This window comes from Schistocerca nitens, chromosome 2 (assembly GCF_023898315.1).
Source record: "Schistocerca nitens isolate TAMUIC-IGC-003100 chromosome 2, iqSchNite1.1, whole genome shotgun sequence".
Classification (NCBI taxonomy): Eukaryota; Metazoa; Arthropoda; class Insecta; order Orthoptera; family Acrididae; genus Schistocerca; species Schistocerca nitens.
The window spans coordinates 1071913590-1071927362 of NC_064615.1; the positions used below are offsets into that span (position 1 = coordinate 1071913590).

The 13773-nt window shown below is 45.4% G+C and overlaps 1 protein-coding gene across 1 annotated transcript in view; it reads left to right on the forward strand.

Annotated features, from left to right (window-relative positions):
- LOC126234795 (farnesol dehydrogenase-like) overlaps positions 1–5694 on the forward strand; it is a 68312-nt gene extending 62618 nt beyond the window's left edge. The window contains exon 6 of the mRNA XM_049943544.1: positions 5527–5694. Within this exon, the coding sequence (XP_049799501.1) occupies positions 5527–5574 (48 nt within the window). The 3' untranslated portion in view covers positions 5575–5694. The remainder of the gene's footprint in view (positions 1–5526) is intronic.
- The last annotated feature ends 8079 nt before the right edge of the window (positions 5695–13773 follow it).

Genomic DNA, 13773 nt, shown 5'->3' on the forward strand with positions numbered 1-13773 from the left:
TAGGTACAGCACTTGGAAAAACTGGTGATCACTGCAAATGTGTGAAGCTCTCTTTCAAAGTATTGTTGCAGACATAGAGCTGAAGATGCAGTGCTCATGTCACTGAACTCGAAGTTTGCATGAGATTGGAGTCACGCTAAATGCAACAATTTTGTTGTTTGTGATTCCTATAAATAGAATAAGGCGAACGCTGGACTAGTTCCATAGAAAAGGATGTTTGTAAATGCCTTCTTCATCCTTTGCCAGTGTGAGTGTACTCTGCATTTTTAACCCTGCTGTATTCCTTTTACTCTTCGGAAAGAAAATTTGACCACTCTAGATTTTACAAAGACCTGCGCTATAGTCACCCCTTCCAAATCTGGATTCGCTTGCCAGGTAAAGCAGTGTCCAAAACTTAGTGAGCTCTATGGGCAGTTAGCGAGCCTTACAGGTTGTACTCCATCGAGGATTATGTGGATAACATCACCTGCTTCATCCAAATTGGTTCAAATGGCTCTGAGCACTATGGGACTCAACTGCTGAGGTCATTAGTCCCCTAGAACTTAGAACTAGTTAAACCTAACTAACCTAAGGACATCACAAACATCCATGCCCGAGGCAGGATTCGAACCTGCGACCGTAGCGGTCTTGCGGTTCCAGACTGCAGCGCCTTTAACCGCACGGCCACTTCGGCCGGCGTGCTTCATCCAACACGTCAGCAATACAACCGTGGCAAAGTCTTTAGAGATGGTTCAGGAGACAGGCTGCAGAACATAAGAAGATCTTATTCGAAAATACAACATTCTGATGGTCACTACTGAAAGTTTGTCAGTGTGGATAAGTTTGACATCGACAATTATCATCTGTATGCTGCATGTGTACAATAGTCTTGTGCACAAAACCTCATGCTCTATCCTAATTCATTGTTTTCTTCCAATGATCCTACTACACAACACATTTGCAGACAGTTATGTTGCTAAACACACCATAAGAAATTTCCCTTACCTTGTAGTATTTTGCCACGTGATTTGAGCGTTAGTGACTTTGCATTCAGTTTAGTCAGTTTGCACTTCATGAAAGATTAATCTAGTGACAGGGGTTCATCGACTACAGTTTTCCCAGATGGAACCATGTTCCCTCAAGTTCTACCACGCATTGCTCAAGGTCAACTTCAGGATGATGCTTATACAGGAAATATAACCATAGATTGGACATATTCCCCATATAGATACATACTTTCCCAGCATCACTTTGCCCCAACTTGATGATGAAATATTAACATCGCCGAACGTACCAATTGTACATCTCCCACTCGACATAACCTACAATGGGAAAGATGTAACTTTTCCAGTCTCACCATTGGCATCTGAGCGCCCACCTCCAACAAAAATGTCTATTCACTACCCTTTTGTACCCTAATCAACCGACATTCCGGCTCCTATAACGCTGACGAACTCAGAATCTGCACCAGCCCTTTCCTGACTTTTCCTTCCGTCTTCATTGTAAATAACCTAAACTTTGGCTTATTCTTTCAAGGGCAACTTGGTCATCTGGAAAAGCTCTTCATCTGTCCGAAATTCCAGCTTCTCAGCTATCAACAGGTTATCTATAAATGCCAGTATATTCTCCCCGGCCTTATCCGAAAAAGTCTTAAATAATCCACTGCTAATTTAATCTAAGGTGGGAGCCATCAAACTGCACTAGACCTTTTCCTCTCTTACAGCATCTATTCGCTGATGCAGTTCAGTGTTACATGGTCTAAACTGAACTACTTACTTGAATAAGGATTGTAAAGCTAGCTTGTTGGTAACAACCTTCGTTCTTGCCTCAGTCATTGTGAAGTCTCTATCCCACACTAGAAAAACAACAGCAGAAAGAAAAAAAAAACAAAATGGAAGTAATAAGCGTATAACTAACCATATTACTAAAATATTACTCTTAGTCCATGCATCAAATCATCAGCCATCTCGACTCATGACACTGACTAGCATGATTACTTAACAGCAGTGTGCTGAACATGTCACTGGGGCTGATCCAGTTCAGAGAGCACTAAGACACAACAGATTACATTCCACACACGTCACTGGACACATACCTGCATAGATCTCTGACTCATCTCGACATCCTCATCCATATTAACAAATATAATCATAAAACATAACTGCCCGACGTTGTGGTATCTAACTTCCACACAAAAACAACACGAAAGAACAAAGAGGATGTACAGCATAAAGAACACAGTTGAGTGAGTGTCGTGACTGTTATGATGGCTGTCGACATCGTCCCAAACCACTTGGCCACTTCTTCTTCCAGTCCCCACAGTCAGGCACTTCTGACGCCAGTTGCAGCACTATGGGTCAGTATAGCAGCTGCAATTTATTAACGTACTATAGTTGTGAAGACGCAGCACGTTCATTATTACGGCATCAAATTCATGGAGCTACTTGGATGTCCGCTGTAATCACAGTGTGGTTCTCAGTAATATGTTTACAGTGTGTAAGGCACAGTGTGGTGACTAATTTTAATGCTGTTTTGTGTAGTCAGCAGCTGGGGGCTGACATCAGCCCTGGAGTATGGACAGGGTGCTTGACCTCAGGTGGGAGAGGTCTTCAAAGGCCGCAGCAGGCCAGTAGCAGTGGCAATGCTGCGGAGTCATGTCGCTAGCACTCTGGCGAATAAAGAACCACAGTGTCAGGCCCTGAGGGTAGGTGACTGGCATTCAGCTCCAAAAAGCAGTGAGTTATGTTGGCTGATGCAGATGCACAGCTCTGCACAGGAGGCACTCGAGCGCCCAAATGTGAGCCATGGATCTGCACCAAATACGATAGTAGTGTCCTGCAGTGCAAGCCTATACTAGGAGTATGGTTTTGCACAGGGCAAGTGGCAGCTCGGCAGCTAGTCTTTATCAGCCATGAACTGTAGACTCCCAGATAGGCAGCTGAGGTCAGTAGAAGTCAGGCAGCAGAAGAATCTGCAGCTAAAAGGCACCATTTTACTCCCGATGACATCAGAGCTAGGTGCAGTCAGTGTAACGAACTTGGCGTCTAGTAGCAGTTTCTAGATGACTCTCCACAAGTTGATAGCTGTCACCACCTGCTGACAACTTCGAGATATGTTCTATGACAGAAACTACATAACGAAAATGGGAAGATTGTAGAGTGGTTTGATCCACTGCTATTCTGTCAAGGCATCGATCCACGTCGCTTAGACGAAGGAAGTTGCCCAGTGCCAGGCATGGTTATATGATAATAGAGGTTGCTATTGCTGCAGTCTGATTTCGTACTGCTGCTTTTCAGTCGCATACACCCCTGGCAGTGATCATCAAACCTATATACGCAGATAACTTCTTGCCATCTAAGGCCTCGGCAGCTACTCTTCCTCTATCAGCAGGACCACTTGTAGATTCTTGCAAAAGTATACCTTTCTGGCTTCATCTACCTATGGCTTTTTGTGCCAGACCATAGCTTTATTGGCAGCTGAAAACTTGTTACAGTTTTGGGTTGCTGAATCACAGTATCTTTATTTTTTGCTAACTCAGCCACAACTTGCCTCTCGAATAGTAATAACTAGCTCTGAAAGTGCAATAAATTACGGCTATTTTCCTCCTCAACAACCCCAAATATTGTGGGGTGGGGCAATGATAGTTTCGGTTCAACTTGCCTCAAACTATATAATTTTCCGTGGAACAGTGACAAGTTGTTACATTCGATCCCCTCCCCTCTCTCTCTGCCTGACTCTCTCTCTCTGTGTTTCTCTGTCTGTCTGTTTGTCTGTCTCTACTGCTTTATCACGAAATTTCATCTCAATGTTTGTGGCAATGATGGGGCAAGTGTTTGCACAAACGTTCAATCACCAACTGTCCACAGTAACACAATCTTTACCCTACCTTCGATTCATAACGAATCCTACTCCAGTTATACCATTTTCTGCTGCTGTTGGTGTTCTTCTCACGGTCACCTGCCCCTTGCCAGGTAACTCCTGAAGATCCGAATGGAGGACTATCCTCGATTCTTTTGCCAATGGAGAGATCATCATCACACTTTTTCAGTTACAGGCAACATGTCTTGTGGATAGATGTTATGTATATTTAATTCAGTGGTTTTCATTGCCTCCTGCATCCTCATGCCACCTTTAGGGGCAGTTTCCCACCACAAGGACAAGAATGTGCCCTGAACGTCTGTCCGCTCCTCCGCCCTCTTTGACAAGGCCATTGGCTAAATGAGGGTGACTTCTTATGCTGGAAGTCTCCAGTCAATAATACTGATGATTTTTATTTAAAATTGAAGTAGTAGCGGGACCGATGATGTTTTGATTACTAGTCAAAGACGCTACCCCTAGATCACGGTACTCAACGTTACAGTCCGCTATTCTGCAGAGATGTCGCTCCAGTTGTGGTTTCCTGATGAAGCACTGCCCAATACCATTTCACAGAAAGGAGACCACAGCGCAGGCCGGCCGGCTGACAACACACACTGTCCCTCCCCTCACATCAACAGTCACACTGCCGATATCAACAAGCCGCAGACAAAATAATGGCTCTGAGCACTATGGGACTTACGTTCTAGGGGACTGATGACCTCAGAAGTTATGTTTAAGTAGTTCTAACTAACCTAAAGACATCACACACATCCATGCCAGAGCCAGGATTTGAACCTGCGACCGTAGCGATCGCACGGTTCCAGACTGTAGCGCCTAGAACCACTCGGCCACCCCGGCCGGCAAGCCGCAGACAGCCAAGGTCCCTACACCGCACTCGCTCTTCCTAGTCCAGGCGACTCTCCACTTCAAGGCCTTTACTACCGCTTAAATACCCGTTCAACAGGCACCGTCGCCTAGGAACCGTAATTTTTCGTTCCAGCAGAAGTGGTCAGATGGCACCAGTAACAAGTCACCAGGATTGTTGGCGGACGGCACAATTTCTGTATTCCTGGAGATGATAAAATACCAGGACGACCGAGCGAGGTGGCGCACTGGCTAGCACACTGGACTCGTATTCGGAAGGACGATCGTTGAATCCCGCGTCAGGCCATCTTGATTTAGGTTTTCCGTGATTTCCCTAAAACGCTCCAGACAAATGCTGGGATAGTTCTTCTGCCAGGGCCCGGCCGACTTCCTTCCCCATCCTTCCCTAATCTGATGAGACAGATGACCTCGCTGTTTGGACTCTTCCCCCCAAATCAACCCAATCCCAACGCAACCTGGACGAGCACCTGACAGATGGAAAAACTTCACTGAGGAATACAACATTCTCTGTTGGATATGAAAAACCTGAATGCTCATAGTTAAAAGAATTTGGAGCCATAGTTTCTCCAACAGAAAAACCTAATGTACTCTGTTTCATTCGCTAAGTTACTCTGAACTTGAGATACCAGAGTGCCTGATTCAGAAATGTCCTGAATTAACGCAAATAAAATACGCGAGCGATAAATTCTGTAGTATAATTATTCAGGTTATCTTGCAGGCAGATATTTGCCAAGTATTGACGTTATCATAATTCCAAGATTTAGAAGAATGAGGATGTAACTGCCTAATTGTGTAATGTTACAGGTGTACGACATCGTCATCCGACCGACTGGAAGTGACTTCAGACCTTAGAGTTCAGCGAGGCATCAACAGCCGCTCACTTTCAGTAGCGCGACCATTTACGATGTCGGCAAGAGGTGTTTCTGTGAAATTTGTATTGTAGTTATTTTAAATAAAGTTGTTTCAGCGTGATATCTGAAGTTAGTCTTGGTTTGCTGTGAACACGTAAGGTCTGTCCCGATTAACAAAGGTCTAAAACGATCGCCCGGCTACTGGGTCACCATTTCACAGTAGCAGGTAACAAACGTCTTACAGCATTAGAAACGCAGTTCCTTGACGGACCACTGAAGTCAAGCAACGTTGTGCCCGGTTAGCACTTGGATGAATGATCACCTCAGTACACTGGATGCCTCTAGCACAAGGACACGCAGTTTATCGCAGAAAGTCAGGCATTAATCCCTATCACTGCTCGATATGTACACTACTGGCCATTAAAATTCCTACACCAAGAAGAAATGCAGATGATAAACGGGTATTCATTGGACAAATATATTATACTAGAACTGACATGTGACTACATTTTCACGCAATTTGGGTGCATAGATCCTGAGAACTCAGTACCCAGTACAACCACCTCTGGCCGTAATAACGGCCTTGATACGCCTGGGCATTGAGTCAAACAGAGCTTGGATGGCGTGTACATGTACAGCTGCCCATGCACCTTCAACATGATACCACAGTTCATCAAGAGTAGTGACTGGCGTATTGCGACGAGCCAGTTGCTCGGCCACCATTGAACAGAAGTTTTCAATTGGTGAGAGATCTGGAGAATGTGCTGGCCAGGGCAGCAGTCGAACGTTTTCTGTATCCAGAAAGGCCTGTACAGGACCTGCAACAAGCGGTCGTGCATCATCCTGCTGAAATGTAGGGTTTCGCAGGGATCTAATGAAGGATAGAGGCACGGGTCGTAACACATCTGAAATGTAACGTCCACTGTTCAAAGTGCCGTCAATGCGAAAAAGAGGTGACCGAGACGTGTAACCAATGGCACCGCATACCATCTCGCCAGGTGATACGCCAGTATGGTGATGAGGAATACACGTTTCCAATGTGCCTTCATCGCGATGTCGCCAAACACGGATGCCACCATCATGATGCTGTAAACAGAAGCTGCATTCATCCGAAAAAATGACGTTTCGCAATTCGTGCACCCAGGTTCGTCGTTGAGTTCACCAACGCAGGCGCTCTGTGATGCAGCGTCAAGGGTAACCGCAGCCATGGTCTCCCAGCTGATAGTCCATGCTGCTGCAATCGTCGTCGAACTGTTCGTGCAGATGGTTGAGGACGTTTGCAAGACAACATAATCTGTTGACTCGGGGATCTAGACGTGGCTGCACGATCCGTTACAGCCGTGCCGATAAGATGCCTTTCATCTCGACTGCTAGTGATAACGATGCCGTTGGGATACAGCACGGCGTTCCGTATTTCCCTCCTGAACTCACCGATTCCATATTTTGCTAACATTCATTGGATCTCGACCAACGCGAGCAGCAATGTCGCGATGCGGTAAACCGCAATCGCGATAGGCTACAATACGACCTTTATCAAAGTCGGAAACGTGACGGCACGCATTTCTCGTCCTTATACGAGGCATCACAACAACGTTTCACCAGCCAACGCCGATCCACTGCTGTTGGTGTATGAGAAATCGATTGGAAACTTTCCTCATGTCAGCACGTTGTAGGTGTCGCTACCGGCGCCAACCTTGTGTGAATGCTCTAAAAAGCTAATCATTTGCATATCACAGAATCTTCTTCCTGTCGGTTAAATTTCGCGTCTGTAGCACGTCATCTTCGTGGTGTAGCAGTTTTAATGGGCAGTAGTGTATGTTCTCACCAATGCGGCAGCTCCATCGTGAGGGAGTAACTGTGTACACCAGGACTAGTCTCCCACACTCATGTCAGCGATCGTGCAGTAGTAGTTTGCAGAACAGAATGAGATATCTCTTCTCGATTGGCCTTCCTCTGCATCACCCTAAACCCTATTAAAAACGTATGGGCAGAGATGAAACGGACCATGCGAGAAAACCCACCTGATGTCGAGCGAAGAACCCATCATGACCTTTGGAATGTCACTGTAGCTTCATGGGTTGAGGCGGCAGCATATGAGTGTTTTATTACCCACACACCGCACAGGCTCCCTCACTCGCAGAATGCAGACTGGAATCGAAGTGGAAGGCCACTGAAAAGGATATTAAGTGGTAAGGAACCTACAAGCTGCTTTGTTTTGTGAGCCGAAAATGTCGTAATAAGGACCGTGAGGGTGAACCTTTTTTTTAAAGAAAAAAGCAGGAAAGCGTGGACACAGTCTGCTTGAGCTGGAGCTGGGTGGACACAAGGTGGGCAAGGGTCGAATTCCGAGGCTTAGTCACGATGCCTCTTCACCCTTCCCCTTAACCCCCTCTCATCCCTCTATTAATGTAGTGATCCTACGCATCGTTATTTCTTTCCTTTTTGAGCAACTAGTTGCAATTTTTCAATAAAAAATAACGATTATAAAAAGTGGTCAGCACATCAGATTTTTAATGCTACATGATTTCTGCCACAAAAAAAATCATTTCCTTCTTGCCCTGCAACAATTTTTATTTAATTTTTATAAATTAAACAAAAAACAAGACCATTAAGGTGACAAAAATAAAATAAACTCTCTAACAATAAACCTGAAAAGGGACCATGACGACAATACCAAGAAAACCAGTTAGCTCAACAACTGTTTTTATCTTTTTGTTTGTTTGCTTGTTTGTCAAGTGTACCAAAAACAGGGTGACAAGAGCGAAACATTCGAACAGAAAAGTGCTTCTGCAGTTCATCCAACTCCCTAGTGATCAGATACCAGGTACAGCACATTCGCAAAAGGCTCATGATAGCGTGCATCCTTTGCCATGTCGAATGGGCCGTAATCATATACTGGTGAAAAGATACAAGGGTCCGGGTCATACCCGCTCCCCGGCACGTAATGAACATAATACCGGACAAGCCACATAACAGTATTGTTCTGCGTTCAGGGAAAGAAAGTTGAATCGGGACACAGAGGAATCTCACTGGCGATTGCCGCTTCCGTCGTCCTGGCAAGAAAGATAAGTTGTCGGCAGAGCCAACTCCAATGTCTGCGTCTGCAGGCGACCACGGATGACATAATGTATCCGTTTCATGAAAATGATTGCATCGATCCATCTCACTGAGCTCAATGCGAAAAAGTCGAACGTTGGTGGGAATAAGGTTATGATCGACTTGGTATCATGAGGATGCCACTTGCATCGGAAAAACAGGCAGGCTGACATTGGATCAAACAGGCTTCCAATCTGTCTCTGGCGATAGGGTCTCCACAGAGGAAGTATGGAAACGTCCAGAGACATAACAGATGTCTGACATAGAGATCCTACTGGGAATCTGTATATTGAGCAAGCAGTAAAGGAAACGAAAAATTCGGAGTAGGTATTAAAATTCATGGAGAAGAAGTAAAAACTTTGAGGTTCGCCGATGACATTGTAATTCTGTCAGAGACAGCAAAGGACTTGGAAGAGTAGTTGAATGGAATGGACAGTGTCTTGAAAGGAGGATATAAGATGAACATCAACAAAAGCAAAACGAGGATAATGGAATGTAGTCAAATTAAATCGGGTGATGCTGAGGGGATTAGATTAGGAAATGAGACACTTAAAGTAGTAAAGTAGTTTTGCTATTTGGGGAGCAAAATAACTGATGATGGTCGAAGTAGAGAGGATATAAAATGTAGACTGGCAATGGCAAGGAAATCGTTTCTGAAGAAGAGAAATTTGTTAACATCGAGTATAGATTTAAGTGTCAGGAAGTCGTTTCTGAAAGTATTTGTATGGAGTGTAGCCATGTATGGAAGTGAAACATGGACGATAACCAGTTTGGACAAGAAGAGAATAAAAGCTTTCGAAATGTGGTGCTACAGAAGAATGCTGAAGATAAGGTGGGTAGATCACGTAACTAATGAGGAGGTATTGAATAGGATTGGGGAGAAGAGAAGTTTGTGGCAGAACTTGACAAGAAGAAGGGATCGGTTGGTAGGACATGTTTTGAGGCATCAAGGGATCACAAATTTAGCATTGGAGGGCTGCGTGGAGGGTAAAAATCGTAGAGGGAGACCAAGAGATCAATACACTAAGCAGATTCAGAAGGATGTAGGTTTCAGTAGGTACTGGGAGATGAAGAAGCTTGCACAGGATAGAGTAGCATGGAGAGCTGCATCAAACCAGTCTCAGGACTGAAGACCACAACAACAACAACCAAAACAAATTCGAGAGGTTAAGCTCACTGGTCGGAGACAGGCAAAAAGGCGAGCTATAAGTGATTGGCGGACGCGAGGACACGTTAAAACAGTGCGTCGAAGGAATAAAGCAGAAGCCTTGACCCAAATATCAGGGAACCAAAAACCTCCATCAGCCAGCGTCTCGCCATAACCCCATAGCGCACCCGAAAATTTGATTTTCGCATCGCAGGAAGGGAAAAAATTTGGGCAAGAAAATGCTCAAAACGTAGGTTTCCAAGGTCCGAACCCTATGAAGTAACGAGAGGGAGTGATGCTGGTGTTTAAAGATTGCTCCTTGAATCCTGCCAGGGATGCACTTCCAGTTTAATGCAACCATTTTCATCGGACGACGATGAACTGTAGCACCCAACGATCGATGGCGGGAGAGCACCACAGCTCATGGAATCTCAACCGCTTCAAATACACACAAGACAGAGTAACTGGTACTTCTGGTTGTTAACCTGCGCTCCCGTAAATGACAAAATGCATCCAACACGTCTCTGAGCATCGGTATGTCGTCAAGAGTACGAAGAAACACCACCACGACATCGTCATAAACGCGACCGATGAACCTTTCTCGTAATAACGACCAGCCACCCAGTCGAGCAGCTATGGACTGCAGTAAAGATTCCGGATATAGCACGAATGAGAACTGCCCTGCAGGACACCTCGACACACTTCTATGGGAGGGGAGTAAGACGAACATTCAAGTCAATAAACACCTGAATACCGATTTAGGGAGATCATTAAAACCACCAGCTGTCAACAAAAATGGTTCAAATGGCTCTGAGCACTATGGGACTCAACTGCTGAGGTCATTAGTCCCCTAGAACTTAGAACTAGTTAAACCTAACTAACCTAAGGACATCACAAACATCCATGCCCGAGGCAGGATTCGAACCTGCGACCGTAGCGGCCTTGCGGTTCCGGACTGCAGCGCCTTTAACCGCACGGCCACTTCGGCCGACAGCTGTCAACATTCGCATGTTTAAAATCAATAAAAAGTAAAGCTTCCGACTCAGGAACACTAGAAGCAATCGAGATACGGTCACGACATTCAACAACGGGAGTCAACGGAGTGCGACCCGGGAGACAACTACAAGCACAAAAAACAGTTTTGCATCATCCCTGTCCCCAGAACTCCTGTAGACAGACGTTGACTGTGGATATTGTATCACAGACACAGTCCCTTTTAGTGTTCAGAGATGTCACTAAACCCGCCCAAAGATGTAAACAACCACGCATGAGCAGCGCCTATTAGACGACGGGGTCTCAAAAAATGGTTGAAATGGCTCTGAGCACTACGGGACTTAACATCTATTGTCACCAGTCCCCTAAAACTTAGAACTACTTAAACCTAACTAACCTAATGACATCACACAACACCCAGTCATCACGAGGCAGAGAAAATCCCTGACCCCGCCGGGAATCGAACCCGTGAACCCGTGCGCGGGAAGCGAGAACGCTACCGCACGACCACGAGCTGCGGACACACGACGGGCTCTGACAGCCTATCAGTTCCAGTCATTCGACCAGGAAGGAGTTACACGGCTCGTGTTGTCTGTAGTTCAACCATGCCTAGACGGTCGATACCGTGGTTCGGTCGCGTCCGCATTGTTACTTTGTACCAGAAAGGGCTCTCAACAAGGGAAGTGTCCAGACGTCTCGGAGTGAACGAAAGCGATGTTGCTCGGACATGTAGGAGATACAGAGAGACAGGAACTGTCGATGACATGTCTCGTTCAGGCCCCCCAAGGGCTACTACTGCTGTCAATGACCGCTACCTACGGATTATGGCTCAGAGGAACCCTGACAGCAACGCCAACATGTTGAATGATGCTTTTCGTGCAGCCACAGGACGTCGTGTTACGACTCAAAATGTGTGCAATAGGCTGCATGATGCGCAACTTCACTCCCGATGGCCATGGCGAGGTCCATCTTTGCCACCACGACGCCATGCAGCGCGGTACAGATGGGCCAAACAACATACCGAATGGACCGCTCAGGATTGGCATCACGTTCCCTTCTCCGATGAGTGTCGCATATTCCTTCAAACAGACAATCGTCAGAAACGTGTTTGGAGGCAATCCCGTCTGGCTAAACGCCTTAGACACGACATTGCAGCAAGATGGAGGTCCCCTGATGTTTTGGGGGGCCGACGTACGCCGCTGGTGGTCATGGAAGGCGCTGTAACGGCTGTACGATACGTGAATGCCATCCTCCGACCGATGGTGCAACATATCGTCAGCATATGGGCGAGGTATTCGCCTTCATGGACGGCAATTCGCGCCCCATCGTGCACATCTTGCGAATGACTTGCTTTGGGATAACTACATCGCTCGACTAGAGTGGCCAGCATGTTCTCCAAACATCAACCCTATCGAACATGCCTGGGATAGATTGTAAAGGGCTGTTTATGGACGACGCGACCCACCAACCACTCTGAGGTATCTACGCAGAATCGCCGTTGAGGAGTGGGACAATCTGGACCAACAGTGCCTTGATGAACTTGTGGATAGTATGCCACAACGAATACAGGCCTGCATCAATGCAAGAGGTATTAGAGCTACCGGTATGTACAGTAATCTGGACCAACACCTCTGAAGGTCTCGCTGTATGGTGGTACAACATGCAATGTGTGGTTTTCATGAGCAATAAAAAGGGGTGAAATGATGTTGAACTCTATTCCAATTTTCTGTACATGTTCCACAACTCTCGGCACCGAGGTGATGCAAAACTTTTTTGATGTGTGTATAATAATGTGAGACAATGCCAGCAGGCGAAACCGACAAGCAGCTATTTATCTCACGCGCTATGATTTTATAATCAAAATTGGGTAGCGTTATCGGTCGGATCCTCATCCACGGAGAGACGTCCCATCCTTTTGGGAATTAAAACAATTTTTCCGAGCTTAGATGTTATAGTATCTCCTAACAGATGCCAAAACCGAACATAAAATTCTTTGGAAAGCCCATCCAAATCCGGTGATATGCGGAAAGCAGAGCGAACTACAGTGTCAGATAACTCATCGCGGTGAAAAGCTGCCAAAACTTCCTCATGGAATGCTGCCATAACAACACTATCAAGGAAGGAAGTAAAATCAGGTGGGATGATCACACACGTTGGTCTACATAGAACGAATGGTACTGAGACACGTCCTTTGAGATCGCGTTCGAAGCCGAATTAGATGATACAGAGACGCCAGCTCATCTTGGAGAATCGAACATGGCTGGGATCCCAAACGATGACCGCCTAATTGTAGTCTTTTAATTTCTTTGTGGTGGCCAGACAAGTTGAGAAGCTAGTTCTCTTCTTTTACATTCCTAACTCTGTCCAGGACGTATCCTCTTTTTTGTTCTATGATGGGGCATTTTTCATTTTTGTTCCTATATTTTACTTTATCATTATTATGACATTAGATCACTGTAGCTTGGCCAGCGATGTAGATTTTTGTTGACTTGGGCAAAGACTGATCTGGTATAAGTTTTTTCTATTGTCAATCGAACTATTGTGTTTATACAGTGGAAATGGATAAAACTCTCACAAACAAACAGGACGACCATTAATTACATGTATTTGCCTATCTTCCTACAAAATTTTAAAAGATTTGCAAAAGTCTGAATCATATAAGTGGCGCGTGTACAAAAACAAAGCGGTGATTTTTGCAGGTAAAATCCGAATGAAGCTAGATTTTTGAGCAAATTTTCCATTTTATTGTAAGAATGCATTTTATAGTGTTTCCAGTCCGGAACCACGCGACTGCTATGGTCGCAGGTTCGAATCCTGCTTCGGGCATGGGTCTGTGTGATGTCCTTGGGTTAGTTAGGTTTAAGTAGTTCTAGGGGACTGATGACCTCAAATATTCACTCCCATATTGCTCAGAGAAATTCGAACCACTTTTTTTATAATGTTTTCGCGTAATCAGTCCACAAA